Below are 17,723 nucleotides of genomic sequence, written 5' to 3'. Positions count from 1 at the left end.
TATATATGTATATTTTGGTATTTCCCTGAAGCACTTATGACAGTCCAGCCACAAAGTGATCTCATAGTCAGTGCCTGTTGGCACCTTCCTGCACTGTAGATACTCACTGAACTGTGCTCTCTCCTTCCACAATCACGGCAGGTCACCACTGGAGTGTCTCCATGGGCCCCTACTCCATTTTTAAAGAGAAGAGTTTTGGTTCCTCTGGACAGGTCGTGCCAGGCCACACCATGCCCCATTTTAGAGGCAAGGCCGAGGGCAAGAGTGGTGAAGTGGGTGCCCGTGTCCCCCTCCTCTGAGCAGCCCGCATCTGATCCAGGTTGGGGGACCAGGGGTAGCGTAGCCAGACCTGACACGTGCAGGCACCCGTGAGGATAGAAGGCTGCCACTCTCCTCTCTATGAAGGGGAAAACTAGACTAGATGAAGAATAAGTTAATAAAGATTCAACAACATAGTGTGGGGAGATAATCTTAAAAATGGGAGACATCTCCAGAAGAAGCAACACACAGTAGCTCAGCCAGGAGTCAGGGACCGTTTACAACCAACGAGAGAGGACAGGGCTCCTGAAACAGAAACCGCCGGTGAGAAGAGAGGCGGAGGCCTGATGAGGGAAGCTTCCAGAGCATGGGGGCGGGGGCCTGAGCTGACGTTAGACTGACCTCCCCTGACTGAAGACAGCTGTGTGTGTGAGGGCGCAGCGCATGGCAGAGGGTGGCTCCCGTGCTCTGCAGGATGCCAGGGGGCTGTCAGCAAGACTGTGTGCCGAGCACTGCCATAGCTCCTGAGACCAAGACCAAGATGTGGTCTTAGAAGCAGCCAGTGCTACAGAGGCAACGCCTGTACACACAGTCTCGGGGAGCAGGAGGCTGAACTCGAGGGCCACGGGCCCAGGGAGGGAGAGCCCCGATCGCAGCTGGCGCTTGGACGTGTGTGCTCCTGCTCAGCCCCAAGGTCTACCCGCCGTCTCACAGTGCCGACATCCCAAGTCCCCTCAGGCAGCAGTGCTGCTGAGCAGCACCTGGGACCCTGTCCGTTTCTTAACCCACAGTCGCCCTCAGGTTTAGTAGCATCCAGCACACATTCACCTCTCCCCTTCTGACGCCCCTGAAAATGGCTTCTGGGCTAATCCCCAAAGGAACAGTTAGGAGGGCAGTCCCCAATACCCACATGATAACATTCAAAACACATTTGATACTAGTGGTAATACTAGTCAGCTCTAACACAGCGGACGGCGGTTTATCTGTTGTTTCTTTATACTCTTCATTAGTGTTCTGATTTGAAAAATACAAAAATAAAAATCTATTTGGTGTGGGGAGCCACACACAGTAGAGGTTTAAACAGATCCATGGAAGAAGCTTGGGGAAGGTCCAAGGCCCCAGTGATATGAAATACCTCTCCCTCCTCTGCTCCCCAAAACTGTGTGTGTCATAGTTGTAAAGAGCAAGCCTGCCAGTGCAGGACACGTAAGAGGTACGGGTTCAGTCTCTGGGTCGGGAAGATCCCCTGGAGAAGAGCACGGCAACCCGCTCCAGTATCCTTGCCTGGAGAATCCCATGGACAGAGGAGCCTGACGGGCTGCAGTTCATGTGGTCATGAAGAGTCGAACATGACTGAGTGACTAACGCTTTCACTTTCACTTTCCCTGGGGCCTATGCCCTCGAGTTTGGCCATCTGCTCCCCGAGACTATGTGTGCGGGCTTGGGGAGGGGGCAGCAATAGGGTCTCTGGGCGTGCAGCTGGACCTGGCCAGGCCTGCTCCTCACATTGTGAATTTGCATACCGCTCCACCTTATGATCTGGCACTGATAAATGATACCTATAACTCTCTGGTGTTGAGATTTTCAGTCTTTGTTCAAAAACACCAGCTGCTTAGCTAATTCTCTTTTTAAAGAGTAATGATCTGAATACATTTTCTTTTTTAATCTTTATAGAGTAACTCTTAGTTCATTGGACACAAAGTCTAAAAAGCCATGTAACTGTACCAAATCCCAGTGTCTGAAATTGTAAGTAATCGCAAATCCTTCATTATTAAGTAGAAATAAGGTTGTTTAGAAGTCAGTGAGTGGAGCACGGTCCAGGCAAACATGAACGGCTAGTAGTGTGTATGCTACAGTTAAGACTCAACAGCCGTGTCCTCACGCTCCTTGTAAACCAGAGCGACAAGAAACAGCACTTAGTGCCTAAGCCTGGTTGGGGTCTTTCGGTATTATCTTGACCAACTAACTTAGTAAAAGACTCTGCCTGCGCCTCAAGTGGTATGATTTTCTTGGATTTTGGTTTACATTCTCCAGCCCCTCCAACAAGTGCTAAACACTGCATTCTTGCTGAGCATTACCTGTAACATTTCCGCATCTTAGTTTTTAAAAGCTGGATGAATCGGTTTACTCTATATTGAATTCTTCTCAGAACAGTTCTCCCCCAGGGATACCAGCTCCTGGGAGGCTCAGTCGGGGGGGTGGTAGGGCAGGCTGTGAAGCAGAATCCGGGCTGGGGTGGACTGTGTGGCTGGAGTAGGAGGTGGACCGGTCACCATGACTGGTGGCACCGTGCCCTTGAGCTCCCATCCCCACCTGTCATGTGGAGATTCATTCGTGCAGTCTGTCTACTCTCAGCTTCTGCCCTGAGTGCCCGCCTAGCTCTAAGTTACATGATGGAAGGGGAGAATGCCGCCTTGTGCCGATGTCCAACAACCCTAACCACTGTCTCCACATGATTTTTCCATTGCAGAGCTCCTGCTGAAGTCACTGAGAGCTCCATTGATGGGACAGAGATGTGGGGGTGCAGAAGTGGGTAAAAATCCAGAAGTCTGTGAAACTTGGTTCACAAAACAAAACTGAACAAACAAATTGATTAAGTCAATGTTAAAATCTAGGGTTGCCTGTATGTAAATACTGAGTTGTCTTTGGTTTAGTCTGTGAATGCAAGTCCTATACCTCTCTGAATGCTGGACACACCATGAGACTACTGATCAGGAACTCTAAAAGTGCAGCTGGGTGAGGAGGAAGGAGGACAGAGGGAAAAGCCTGGACCATGTGACACTGTCAAGCCAGAGTGGCCAGCTCAGATGGAAACTTCTGATGTGGTAGAGGACAAGGTGGAAGAGACTAGAGTGGACAGAGCTGGGGGGTTGAAGGGGTTCCTGTGGACAAGGGCTGCCATGCTGCCAGCTGGGTCGGCCACTGAGTTGCCCATGAACCACCCATGAAGCCTAGAGCAAGGTGTACACTGACTGGGGACAGAGTGAGGCAGCTCTTAAGGACTTGGAAATAAGATGTCTCTAAGAAGGGTTTTTCCATGATCCAGTGGATGTTGGCAATTTGATCTCTGGTTCCTTTGCCTTTTCTAAAACCAGCTTGAACATCTGGAAGTTCACGGTTCACGTATTGCTGAAGCCTGGCTTGGAGAATTTTGAGCATTACTTTACTAGCGTGTGAGATGAGTACAATTGTGTGGTAGTTTGAGCATTCTTGGGCATTGTCTTTCTTTGGGACTGGAATGAAAACTGACTATGCCAAAGCCTTTGACTGTGTGGATCACAATAAACTGTGGAAAATTCTGAAAGAGATGGGAATACCAGACCACCTGACCTGCCTCTTGAGAAACCTGTATGCAGGTCAGGAAGCAACAGTTAGAACTGGACATGGAACAACAGACTGGTTCCAAATAGGAAAAGGAGTACATCAAGGCTGTATATTGTCACCCTGTTTATTTAACTTATATGCAGAGCACATCATGAGAAATGCTGGGCTGGAAGAAACACAAGCTGTAATCAAGATTGCCGGGAGAAATATCAATAACCTTAGATATGCAGATGACACCACCCTTATGGCAGAAAGTGAAGAGGAGCTAAAAAGCCTCCTGATGAAAGTGAAAGAGGAGAGTGAAAAAGTTGGCTTAAAGCTCAACATTCAGAAAACGAAGATCATGGCATCTGGTCCCATCACTTCATGGGAAATAGATGGGGAAACAGTGGAAGCAGTGTCAGACTTTATGTTTTTGGGGCTCCAAAATCACTGCAGATGGTGACTGCAACCATGAAATTAAAAGACACTTACTCCTTGGAAGGAAAGTTATGACCAACCTAGATAGAATATTGAAAAGCAGAGACATTACTTTGCCAACAAAGGTCCATCTAGTCAAGGCTATGGTTTTTCCAGTAGTCATGTATGGATGTGAGAGTTGGACTGTGAAGAAAGCTGAGCGCTAAAGAATTGATGCTTTTGAACCGTGGTTTGGAGAAGACTCTTGAGAGTCCCTTGGACTTCAAGGAGATCCAACCAGTCCATCCTAAAGGAGATCAGTCCTGGGTGTTCATTGAAAGGACTGATGCTAAAGCTGAAACTCCAATACTTTGGCCACCTCATGCGAAGAGTTGACTCATTGGAAAAGACCCTGATGCTGGGAGGGATTGGGGGCAGGAGGAGAAGGGGACGACAGAGGATGAGATGGCTGGATGGCATGAATTTGAGTAAATTCCGGGAGTTGGTGATGGACAGGAAGGCCTGGCGTGCTGCAATTCATGGGGTTGCAAAGAGTCGGACATGACTGAACTGAACTGAACTGAAGAAGGGTTAGTGAATAGTGAAGTCACTCAGTCGTGTCTGACTCTTTGCAACTCCATGGACTGTAGGCTCCTCTGTGCATGGGATTTTCCAGGCAATAGTCTTGGAGTGGATTGCCATTTCCTTCTCCAGGGGATCTTCCCAACCCAGGGATCGAACCCTGGTCTCCCGCATTGTAGACAGATGCTTTACTGTCTGAGCCACCAAGCTAAAGTGAAGAAGGGTTACTTATTGATTACCTCATAATGGAAAGGCCCAAGAAATAGCTTCTTGCCTAGAAGCGGCTTTCCAGATTAATCGGTGACTAACGTGCTAAGGAAAGATTTTATCATCACAAGGGGGCTTGGTCAGCATTGGAACAAATGAAAAGGAGGTTCAGAGTGTTTGTGGTGCTGTCCCGGGAAGGTGTTGTGTCTGGGGGCTGCGGGGGCCGCCTACTTCAGAGAAGTAGGGTGCCGCGCATAGGGGCTGTGCGGCCCTCCCAGTGTGTGCTGTGTCTCTGCACCTCTAAACTCACACGCATCTCCGATGAGCTTGCTTCCTCAGTCGCAGCATCCTGAGAAGCAGGGGCCCTGAATAAAGGCTGGGAACATGATAGGCACCGGAGGGGATGTTGTTTCCACCAAAAATTAACACATAGCACTCTGAACAGTTCATCTTTGGTTGGTTGGTATCAGTCTACCACTGAGAAAGCAATTATCTCCAGAAATACTGCTCTTGGAAAGGCTAGAGATGGGCATATTCAGCCCAGTGGGCCTTCTTGGTGAGATCTGTGCCCTTGTGCTGGGGGCAACACCACTCTGTGTCTCCGTGTGCCACAGGTACCTGTCCTGATGCCAGTCAGGGGTGGATTCAGCACTGTGGCTCCACTAGCAAGCGTGGCATCGGCACCAGTCGTAGCTCTTAGCTTCCTTTAGCTTTTGACTCCCCGCAGCTAAGTCATGTTCAAAGCAGTGGAATCTAATTTTCTTGGAGTCTATTTGTCCCACGTTGTTGGGAATCTCTCTTGGATAAATGTTAAGAGGGATTACTACTAATTGGCCATTAGTAAAGAGAAAACCACATTACGGTATTTTTAAAAATCCGAGTGATGCATACATGTGGGTAAAAATCAGTAAGTATATCTGAATACAATGGAGAGAACTGCATCATAATCCGCACCCCTCCCCCGTCCACAGACTTCTCCCTAGAGGCCGCCACTTCAGTGACTTCTGTGTTCAGGCTTTCCGAACTTTGCCTCTAAGTCTGGAAAGATCATCTGCTGCCATCTTGCTGTGGGAGAGGAGGGGACACTCTACACTCAGCCCCCTCGGCTAGAGCCACCGTTTTCAGTTCCTTTGCTGTTTACCCTTGAAACTCAAAAACCTTATACTTCAAAATTTTGTTTTTATTGTTGTTCAGAAGTTTTAAAGTGTTTGTAGCCAGGGATATGCTAGGATGCCAATGAACAAAGAATATATCATCTCAAGTCTTTTCAAGCACTACAACTAAAATTTTAGGATATAATGTGCCTGCGGGAAGTGAATGTACCACAGAGCATCATGGGTATTTTCTTGAATAGTACTGTCACTTTCTCGTTAAGGGACAGAGTGAGACCACCCACAGAGGCTGGAACATTGCTGTCTGCCAGCACTGAAGCGGTCTGTACCTCGAGGACAGTGTCTTTAACAGATGATGCATGGTGTTTCATAGCCAAGAGAGGGGCCACAAACCTCAAGTGACGGCTGTAGACGTGGTTTCCTGGGCAGTGGCGAGAGTGGACTAACGAAGGAGGACAATACAAACGCCTCCTGCAAGAATACCCAGACTGTGGACAGCACTGGTGAGACAGCATGAGCTCTTAGGAATGCGGCACGCCCTGAGACACCATCACCCGCTCTCGCTCATCAACCTGCAGGCAGCTGGATTTTCTTCTACTGAAGACTGGAACCCTTATGTCCGTCCCAACTGATCCACCAAGTGGAGGAGCCTGAGACCAGAGAGGGGGATGCTTTTCCAACTCTCATCTTGCGGTTGCCATTATAGCTGTTACCAGTGGGGCAGATCAGTCTAAGCTTCTTAGGAGGAAAAGTGATTCTGCTTAGAGAGGAGCCCACAGAGGTAACAGAAGGGAGTGGAATTTGGGTTGGGGGCCAAGGTATATGCCCTGGCCCTAGACATGGGTTTTTGACCCTGTCTGACCCTTATTCTAACCCTGAGAGAGAGAACGTGTGCACGATTGAAAGTCTCACGGTGAGGAGGTCTGTGTCTTCTTTACAACTCTACCTCCAGTGTGCAGTGCAAGGTTGATGTCTACTGGGTACTTAATACACACGGCAGAAAATGAGCAGTGGCTTTTGTTGAACAGAAGTTTTCAATTTAATATAGTCAAAATTGTCACGTGTCTTTATTGTTACTGCCTTTGTGTGCCTTGTTTAAGAAATCTGGCCATATCCCAAGGTTAAATGATATGCCATTAGACTATTTATAAAAGTATAAAGGGTTGCTTTTTGTCATTGAGGCCTTAATGCACCTGGAATTTATTTTTGTGAATGGAAGTAGGTAGAAATTAATTTTTATCATATGTACAGTTAATTTTATAGCACCATTTATTGCAAAACCCTAGTATGGTCACCCATCCATATGGTCTGCCTGCCATCCCCTGTCAGCTGTCAGAGTTTGAAGTACACATGTGGGCCTGGTTCTGGGTTCTTAATCCGGCTCCTTGCAAGGGTCCCACTTCTTAGTTGCAATGATTCATCTGTGAATTTCCTTCATCTTTGTATTTAAGCAATCATCTTGTCTGTAAAGTGTCTTTGATGATGCCTTTACCATCCTTTCCTTTTCCTTGCCTTGTGGTCTTAGCTAGGACCTCTACAGCTGGTGCGGGGTACTGCCTTGCCCCTGATTTTCACAGGAACACTTCTAAAATCCCCTCACCTAAATTGTACTCCCTGAATAAGACATCTGCTGCAGGTTTTGGAGACATGCTCTATGGTACACAGAGGACGTGCCTAGACGCTGTAACCGACTCTGAACGCCAAGCAGGGCTCTTGTGGGGGCTGGTCGGTGCAGTGCCTCCGCCTCCTCCAGCAGCCGTCCTGCCATCCTCGAGTGACTCCACTGTGCGGCCAAGAGGGCTGCCCCAGCCGCCGGCTCGCCTTCCAGCCAAGGGGAGAGGAAAGAGCAGGGTAAAGGCACACTCCCTACCTTCTAAGGCGCGATCCGTGATCGCCACAGCCACTTCCACCCATCGTCCCTTGGCCAGAACCTAGTCATGTGGTCAGACCATGTAGTGTAGGAAGCTGGGAAGTGAAGCGGAGTCAACCACATTCTCTGCTAGAGCCGTGGCAAGGGGCAGAGTGAGGGGGCGTGCGGGCTGTTTTCTGCTGCATGCCCGCCTCAAACTCAGAAAGTGTCCTATGTATGCCTGGGTTCCTGAGTGGCTTTCTTTTTTAATTCTTAATATAAATGAGGGGTGAATTTTACAAAGCCTTTTTGCCTGCATTCTTTTAAATGATCAGATTGTTTTCCTCTTTTAATCTTACAGTTTGATCTATGATAACATTTTCTAATGGTCATCCACCCTCGTAGGCCAGAGATTAAACCCGATTTGATCATGATGTATTGATTTTATCTTTCATGTGCACTGCTAGATTTAGTTTTCAATATTTTATTAGGATCTTTGTATCTTTTTCATGAGTGAGATAGATCTGTAGTTTTCCTTTCTCATCTTTTCTTTGTTTGAAATTGCTATTAGTGCTGAATTGCCTAATAAAATGCATTAGCAGTCTTCCCAGTTCCCACTGGACCCTCTTTTTCTCTAGCCTCTGGAAAAGTTGGGCAAGATAGGATTTATTAGCTCTTTGAAGTTTGATTAAACTTTGTGCATAAGGCTGTTTGATTTAATGTCTGGGATTTGGAGTGGGGCTGAGAGATGGAGTGCTCATTCACTTTCTTTACAACTTGTTGCCATCCCCAAGTTTGTGTTTCTTCTTGAGTCCATTTTATTTTATATTTTCTTGAAGATTATTGATTATTATTATTGACATTTTCAAGTCTCAGTATATCTCTGTTCATATACTCTTTTTTATTTTTAAAAATTATCTATCTGTAGTTAGAGCTGTACATTTTTCTAATTTTAATTTCTACTATTGTTTGTTGTATCTCTTCTTCTCCTTGATCAGTCTCATGAGAGATTTGTCTGTTTTGTCAGTCATTTCAGAGCAGCAGCTTTTGGCTTTATTGATTTTCTTGCCTATATTCCTGTTTTAAAACATTACTTCGTACTCTTTACTCTTTTCTCCCTCATATAATAATTATTACAATGCACGCCTGCATGCCCAGTCATGTGACTCTGTGACCCCATGGACCAAACTGCCAGGCACCTCTGCCCATGGAATTTTCCAGACAAGAATACTGGTGTGGGTTGCCATTTCCTTCTCCAGGGGATCTTGCTGACCCAGGGACCTAACCTGAGTCTCTTGAGTCTCCTGCATCAATAAGTGGGTTCTTTACAACCGTGCCACCTGGGAAGCCCATTTTCTCCCCCTTCCTTTGTCATTTTATTCCCTTGTTTTGATAGTTTTTTGTGTTAAATGCTTATTTATTTACAGTCTTTTTTTTGGAAATGCATTTAAAGCCAAAAATTGCTCTGTGCACTGCTTTGCTGCACCCTCCAGGAGCTATGTGCTACTCCATTGCCATCCACTCAGAGCATGTTGTGATTTCCATTGTGATGTTCTCTTCACTGCATTAGTTATTTAGGTGTACATTTCAGAGTATCCAGATATATATGTATGCATATATGTGTATGTATCTGTGTATATATATTTTTAAGTAACATTTTATTGTCAATTTTTATGTTTAATTATAATGTAATGAGATAATATGGTTTGTATGATAGCAATACTTTGAAATTAATGAAGATTGCCTTATGACAATGTTTGATCAATTTTTAGTATATTCTATATTAACTTAAAAATGTATATTCTCTATTTGTTAGATGCATTTACTATCCACTAGTTCAAGTTTGTTAGTTTTGTTTTTTAAATCTGCTAAATCCTTATTAAATTTTGTGTGATTTATCTGTTTTTTATAAAAGTTCATTAAGACGTCTCATTATGATTGTGAATTTGCTTTTTTTTTCCTTATAATTCCATTTTAGTTTATATACTTTGAGCCTATAGTGAAAGGTGTACAGATTCATGACTGGCGCATCTTTTTTGTGACTCATTCCGTTACCTGTCAAGTGTGGCTCTGTACCCTAGTGCTTTTTGCTTTGTGTTCTTTTTTGCGTATTGCTGTTGCTACACCATTTTTTCTTTGGTGCTCCTAACATCCTTCTGTGTTCATACTTTGTGTGGTAGTGTTCTAGGTGTGTCTTCTGTCATCTAAATATAGTTGGGTTTTTATTTTGTTTTATTTACTTATTGTATTACTATTATTCTTTTGGCCATGCCACACAGTGACCAGGGTTCGAACCCACCAGTGACCAGGGTTTGACCAGGGTTTGAACCTCCTGCAGTGGAAGTACAGAATCTTAGCCATTGGACTTCCAGAGAAGTCCTATAGTTGGGTTTTTAAAAAGCAAATCTAATAATCCATGTTTCAATAGACTTTAAAATCTATTTGCATTCTTTGTCTCATTATTGACATATGTGGACTTATTTGTATTACAAATAAGTCTCATAAATTTTTTTTGAAGTCTTAAAATTTATTTCTTTTCTTTCCCAAAATGGCAGCATTTCACATGTGCAATCTGCACCTTGCTTTTTCAAAATCATGGTAAAATATGCAAAACGTAAAATTTACCATTTTTACCATTCTTAAGTACACAATCCAGTGGCATTAACTGCACTCATGATGCTGAGCAACCATCACCATTACCCATTTCTGGAACTCTTTTGTCATCTCAGATAGAAAGGTTGTTCCCATTAAACAGGTTTCTGTTGCCCCCAACCCCTGGCAAACCTCCGTCCTACCTTCTGTCTCTTAGTTTTCCTGTTCCAGGCACCTCATATAGGTGGATTCATACAGTATTGCGCTTTTGGGTCTGGCTTTTTTCACTAACATAATATTTTCAGGGTTCATCCATGTTGTAGCATGTATTAGTACTTTATTCCTTTTCCAGGTTGATTAATATCCCACTGTATCATAGACCACATTTGTTTATCCACTGACTGTTTGTCCATCATCTGTTGATAGACACTTGGGTTGTTTCTACCTTTGACTATTGTGCACAATGCAGACATGAACGTGGGTGTGCACGTGTCCGTCTGAGTTCTTGCTTTCATTCTGCAGGGTATATACCTAGAAGTAGAATTGCTGAATTGTATGGTAACTTTTTGTTTAACTTTTTGAGGAAACGCATTACTGGTTTTCACAATGACTATACCATTTTATATTCCCACCAGAAATACAGAGTACCACTTTTGTGTTTTCTGATTTCTGTTTTTTCCTTGCTTCCTTTTGCCTGATATATGTTTTAAAAAACTAATGGCAAAGTGGAGGAAGTTGAAGACTTCCTTCAGATAGATAGGAGACTATCACAACAGCATAGACAAAAATGATGATGACCTGAACTAGGGCAGAGATGGCAGGATGAGGAAAAACCCACAGATTTAAGGGACATTTCAAACTGTATGTAAAGAGACATATACATTTTCCACTCTTATTTATTCATTCCACAAATATTTTTGATTCCTGTGATTTCAGGGATACAGAAAACAGAAATTAACAAGATAAGTTATGGTCCCTGCCGTCTCAACACTCACAGTCCAGCTGGGGAGACAGACATGAATATAACAGTCACATACACAGAGATCATGGTGGATGTGTGGCAAAGGAACAGCAATGGGCAGACAGTAATGGGGGAACTGACCAAGTATGACAGCCAGGAAGATTTTCCTGAGGAAGGGAGAGGTTTGGGATGAGGAGGAGTTAATCAGGAGTTAATGAGGTGGATTCAAAGTGGGTCAGTAAGAGCATTCTAGGCAGAGGAAATAGTAGGTACAAAGGCCAAGTGGCAAGAGAGAGAGGGCACCAGGTTATGGGAACAGAAAGGAGGCCAGTGCCATTTGCATAATATTGTTCATTATACCAAAATATACAAAATAATCTGAATGTTCAGTTTAAGGGGAATGATTAATCACTCTATAGTGATGTTACTATAGAGTGGGATACAGTGCAATCATTACAGTGGCGTAAATCTATTTAATGTAATATTAATGTTCATGTTGATAAGTAATAAAAGCAAGCTGTCATACTGATTACTGACTTTGATACATAGTAAAGTCATATTGAAATTGTATAGAATATGATCTTGTTTTTATTTATGTATTATATGCAACCAAACAGCATGTAGTTATTGACAACATGCATAGTTTATACAGAAAAACTCTGAAATATATTCACCAAATGGTCATCTCTAGGGAGCAGGATTCTGAATTATTTTAATTTTTTCTTTTTATTTATATTCTAAAAAGCTACAACAAATGTTATTTTCTTGTATCAAGAATACAATTAGCAAAGACATTTCTGAGCCAGAGTCAGAAGACTTGGTAACCTCTTGGATATGAGAAAAGAGAGAAAGGCAGTCATCAGAAATGACTCGGGGTCATGTCACTGGGTGGGTGATGACACCACAAATGCAGAGAGACTGCAGCAAGAGCAGGGTGAAGGCTGAAGGTGAAGGTCAAAACCTGAGGTGCAGACACGCTAAGCTGAAGGTGGGAATGTCTGACAGGCGGCAGGGAAGTGGTTCTGGAGCCTGATCGTGCCACACGCTGCTGTGAGGTGAATGCAGTGCAGGGGCCCTTGCACTTTCTGGTTAAGGAGGCTGTTGACCCCCTTTGAGAGTTAGAGGGAGGCCGAAGATGGTCCGAGAGTAGCAGGTTAAAGAAGGAATGGGGATGAGGAAGGATGAGCAGCAAGTGGGGAAACCCTTTCATGATGTTTGGGAAAGAAGAAAATGAGACTTTGGTGACACAGATTTACAAATCTTCTACATAAAGTTTTTTAAAAAGAAAGTGAAAGTCGCTCAGTCATGTCCAACTCTTTGCAGGCCTATTCTCCGGGCCAGTAGTGGGTAGCTGTTCCCTTCTCCAGGGGATCTTCCCAAGCCAGGGATTGAACCCAGGTCTCCCACATTGCAGATGGTTCTTTACGAGCTGAGCCACCAGGGAAGCCCGAGAATACTGGAGTGGGTAGCCTATCCCTCCTCCAGGGGATCTTCCTGGACCAGGAATCGAACTGGGGTCTCCTGCATAGCAGGCAGATTCTTTACCAACTGAGCTACCAGGGAAGCCCAAAGTTTTAAAAAGTAATCAATAAATAAAATCACCCAGCAAAGTGTGTAGAGCGAGAAAAGAAATGTGCCCGCTTGGATCTCAGTCACTAAACATAGCTTGACTAGGTATAAAATTCTAGATTGTCAGTTTCTCCTCTCCATGCTATAAAAATATTGTTCTACTGTTTTCCATTATTTCTAACACAAAGTCAGTGGTCAGTCTAGGTAATGTCTTTTCTCTCTGGAGTTTTACAATTTCCTTTTTATCTTTGATTTTTCTTTTTATTTGTTTTTTGAGGGTCATTAGTTTTCTGAAATCTGAGGACCCACAACTGGAAAGCACAGGTATCCTCACTCCAAGTATAATTCTCTTCTGTTTCTCTTTTCTGCCCTGTAATGCTTATCAGACATGTGTTACCCCCTAACTAGGGACCATTTCACTTCATCTCTCCTGTATTTCTAACTTCTTTGTCATTTTATGCTGAATCTGGATCTAACTCTTCATCTTTCAGTTTATCCTTTCTGACTTTTAATTGTTGCTTTTATCCAGGTCATATGTACATAGTTTAAAGAGCCAGATAGGGAATTCCCTGACTGTCCAGTGGTTAGGATGCAGCATTTGCACTGCCGAGGGCATGGGTTTGAGTCCTGGTCAGTCCATGGGGTCGCGAAGAGTCAGACAAGACTGAGCAACTTCACTTTCACTTTTCACTTTCATGCATTGGAGAAGGAAATGGCAACCCACTCCAGTGTTCTTGCTTGGAGAATCCCAGGGACGGGGGAGCCTGGTGGGCTGCTGTCTATGGGGTCGCACAGAGTCGGACACAACTGAAGCAACTCAGCAGCAGCAGCAGCAGCAGGGAACTAAGATCCTGAAAGCTGTGTGGCTCAGTACAAAAAAGAAAAGTCTAATAATTATACAAGGTTTATGACAAAAAATCTAGTTCCTGATAATTGTTCCTTATTTTCTGATCTCCAGATGCTTTCAGCCCCTTAACCAAATCATTTAGTATTTGCCTCCATAAATCTAAATAACATGCCTGTATTGCTGCTTATGGCTTTTCAGTTTCGGCATGATCTCTTGTTTTTGTTCCATGAAAGATGTGGATTTAGCTGTTTCCTCTTCCTACTCACACCTAACCCCCTCCCAACATGCACATGGCCTGTTCCCAGACATCAGATGTACTTTGTTAGATCAGTAGTGTTTTTATGACTATGAAAACACATCTGAGGCTTGATTAATGTTCTCCCTCAATTTCTTTCTCTTCTCCTTCACGTTAATATTTAGTTTTTAAATGTATCTAACACTAACTTAACCCTTAACTCTCCTCTGCTTGTCTAACTGCTTTCTCAACACATGCGAACACACTAGCTGTTCAGTGACTTGGTCTGGAGGAAGCCTTTCCTGTAGCTGTCAAGGTCCTGCTCCTGAGGGGCTGGTTCTCAGCCCTAGGTACAGTTCTCCTTTCAGACCCTCCTTCCAGCATCGGTCCCAGGGCTTCCTTTGCTTCTTCCTCATGTCTGACCCCCGGCTCCTGAACAACTTTATCTTCCTCATTCTTGATTGACTGCATTGTTTTCAGGCAGCATGTCCTCCAGCAGCTTCCCAAGCAAGAGTGATGGAAGAGAGCGTTTTCAGACTGTGCTTGTCTGAAAGCATCATGGCTGGCCTCACACTAAGATGATCACTTTGGATGGATGGTAGGGTTTTCAACTTCAACTAATTAAGTTTTCCTTTAGGATTTGGAAGGCTTTGCTGCATTTTCTTCTAGTTTCTGGTGTTGTTATGAAATTTTTTCTCACCCTTTGTATGAAACCTGTATTATTCTTTCTAGAACCTTCTGGGATCTTCTTTCTGGTCCCTGTGCTCTGAAATCTCCATGAAGTAGATTTGAGGGAAGGTTACCTTTCAAGGACTCACACTTAATAAGGGGTCTTTTGATCCGACTCCCACCTTCTGTAGCCCAGACGCTGTCTCCTGCAGGAGTGGCCAATTTGAACCCAAGCTCCGGGCCACTAGGGACCAGCAAAGGGCCCAGGACAACACTTGGCAGCTACAGAACTCACCCCTCTGGGCCGATAGTTTCTTACCTTTTCACACCCGACAATCTCCTTTACTCCCCTCTTTGTTTGGCATGAATTTTGACACATTATTTAAAATATTAAAATAATAAATGTTAAAATAACTATACTTAGGAATTCTATAACAGGAAGGTTTCTGCAAGCATCTAGTCCACCATATAGCCAGACGCAGAGGCCCTCCTGCCTTCATGCAGCACTCTGTCGAAGGAAGCACACCAGGGCTTCAGGCCTTCCCTCAGCAACTCTGTGAGACCAGGCAGTCAAGTGGCAGAATTCTCATGTCCTGGCTCTAGATGTTGAAATAAATAACTTGGATCAGGTAACATAAGAAACTAGTAGCAAAGCTGATATTAAATCTACATACGAAGCTCTTTTCCATGAACTGTGCTCAGGAAGAGAACACTATGGGTCCTCTCTAGTCACAAGCTGAAGCCGTGGGGTGGTTAATGAGCCTTCCAAAGCCTCTCAGGGGTGCAGATTACAGGTAGGTTGTTAGGAGTCTTTGTTCAGATGCTGAATTCTTACATGACTTGAAGAAAGTGTCTTGTCCCTCTTCATACTGAAAAACCTCGGGCCTGTAAATGTCTCGGTCATGTGGCACTAGAGGAAGCTCCTCCAGGAGCACGTGGAGCGGTTTCACGGTCATCCACACTGAGAGTTCTTCAAGGATGAAACAGCAGAGAAGGTGCTGGCCACTTGAGCCGCAGGGTACTGCCTGTCTGGCTCCAGGACCTCGGGGTGGGGGAGGTGGATGCTCAGACAGGTCTACTCAGCCTGCCATTCTGTGGATTCTAAGCACGTGGAAGACCTGTGTTATCACGTGTGACAGCACTCACCTGTGTTTCTGCCCCAGTCATGTCTCCCTCCTCCACATGCTGACATGGAGTGAAAGTGCGACAAAGCCTGGGTCCACCTCTAGGTCCCCTAGGTTTTTCTCATAGGCAAGGTCTGGCTGAGAAGTGAGCTGGCATTCAGTGGTGGTGGCTGGGTTGGGATGGTTGATGGGGAAATGGCTGTGAGCTCACCAGCTTACAGCTCTCCTGGAACAAGGGCAGTGGGCATTAGGGGAAGGAGGTGATGGATGCCTGCGGACATTGGCTGCAATATTGTTTGCTCTGCCAACTGCCGTGCTATGAAACCCATGATTTTCACGAGTCTCTCTCCTGTGTTGGTCACTGGAGAACATCATCCCAGTGGATCTATTTTCACAGAAAGAGGAGAGTCAGGTAACTGAATGTCGTGTCTGCCCCAGCGTGCCAGCCAGCCCTCTCCCTACAGGTATATGCACGCCTGTTTCCGTCACCTCGCTGGGTGCCTTTGACCCGCTGTGTTGTTTCATCCACAGGTACTGTGACTGCTTTGCTAGCGGGGACTTTTGCAACAACTGCAACTGTAATAATTGTTGCAACAATTTACGTCATGAAATCGAACGGTTTAAGGCCATTAAGGTAAAAATTTCCTTTAAATGCACTCATGTTGACACATATATGCTGAATCTAGAAAAACGGTACAGATGAACCCATTTTCAGGGCCAGAATAGAGATGCAGTCGTGGGGAACGGACCTGCGGGCACGGGGAGTGTGGAAGGGGAGGGCGGGGCAAACGGAGCAATCAGGGTCAACATATACACACTACCCTGTGTAACACACATAGCTAGAGGGAACTTGCTCTGTAGCACAAGGAGCTCAGCTTCGTGTTCCGTGACGACCTAGAAGGGTGGGACGGGGAGTGGGATGGGAGGCAGGCCCAGGAGGGAGGGGATATATGTATGCATATAGCTGGCTCACTGTTGTGCAGCAGAAACTAACACCACATTGTAAAGCAATTAGACTCTGATAAAAAATGCATTTAAAAGTTCCAGGAATACTCACAAAACAATCTCTACAGGTTTCTAATTTCAATACTGGGGAAACACGAAAGTGTTGAAGAGTATACATTAAATGGGACTCTATTCACGAAGGTGTGGGCACTGGCCATGCTGTGAGAGTGCAGCCAGAGAAAGACCTTCATTCTCCAACTGGTATCAGGAGGCTTAGAGGGGCAGCAGGGTCCCAGAAGTTTCTGGTTTAAGGACGTGCAGATATCCATTTTGTCTTGATTTGGGGTTTAGAAATTTAGATTGTGTCCTGTAGCAGATAAGCCTAAGTTCAAAGAGTATAGTTTGAAAAGGCGTAGATGGTTCACTGTGTGAAGAAACTTTGATGAAAGCCTCAGCCATTGTTAGTTTGGGCTGATTTTTATTCTTCTTGGCTTTGGGGTGAAAGGGAGAATCTAGAGGTGAACAGCACCTTGGAGAGCCCCTCAGGCCACCTGCTAAAGACTAAATGCAGGAGAGAGGTTAACCACCACCCCTCCGCACCCCCGATCACGAAAGACCACCGGAGAGGGGAGCACAGCCCACCTGCCCAGGCCATGCCTTTGCGGCCTCTCGCTTCCCAGAGGAAACCTGGACTCGAGGCTCTCACACTGTGCTATGGTTAGTCTGTTTTTTTTCTAAAACAATTTAACTTGCCTTGATTTATAGATAAATCATGGAGAAGGCAATGGCACCCCACTCCAGTTCTCTTGCCTGGAAAATCCCATGGATTGAGGAGCCTGGTGGGCTACAGTCCATGGGGTCGCTAAGAGTCGGACATGACTGAAGTGACTTAGCAGTAGCAGCAGCAATAGATAAATCAATTGAAAATCAGTTTTGATACCGGCAGATCCACTGACAGAAAAAATAGTGATTCATCTGAAGTTCAACACAGTTGTATTTTCTTTAGGGGTAAAGAACACTATCTGCAATTAAAAGTATGAAAAGTTTTAT

General features: G+C 44.8%; 1 protein-coding gene across 1 annotated transcript in view; it reads left to right on the top strand.

Moving 5' to 3' along the window:
* TESMIN (testis expressed metallothionein like protein) overlaps nucleotides 1–17,723 on the top strand; it is a 40,496-nt gene that overhangs the window by 16,980 nt on the left and 5,793 nt on the right. Inside the window, exon 7 of the mRNA XM_018042745.1 lies at nucleotides 16,260–16,362. Coding sequence (XP_017898234.1) covers nucleotides 16,260–16,362 — 103 coding nt within the window. The remainder of the gene's footprint in view (nucleotides 1–16,259; nucleotides 16,363–17,723) is intronic.

The sequence above is a fragment of the Capra hircus genome, chromosome 29 (genome assembly GCF_001704415.2).
Source record: "Capra hircus breed San Clemente chromosome 29, ASM170441v1, whole genome shotgun sequence".
Classification (NCBI taxonomy): Eukaryota; Metazoa; Chordata; class Mammalia; order Artiodactyla; family Bovidae; genus Capra; species Capra hircus.
This window is presented reverse-complemented; position numbering and strand designations above follow the sequence as displayed.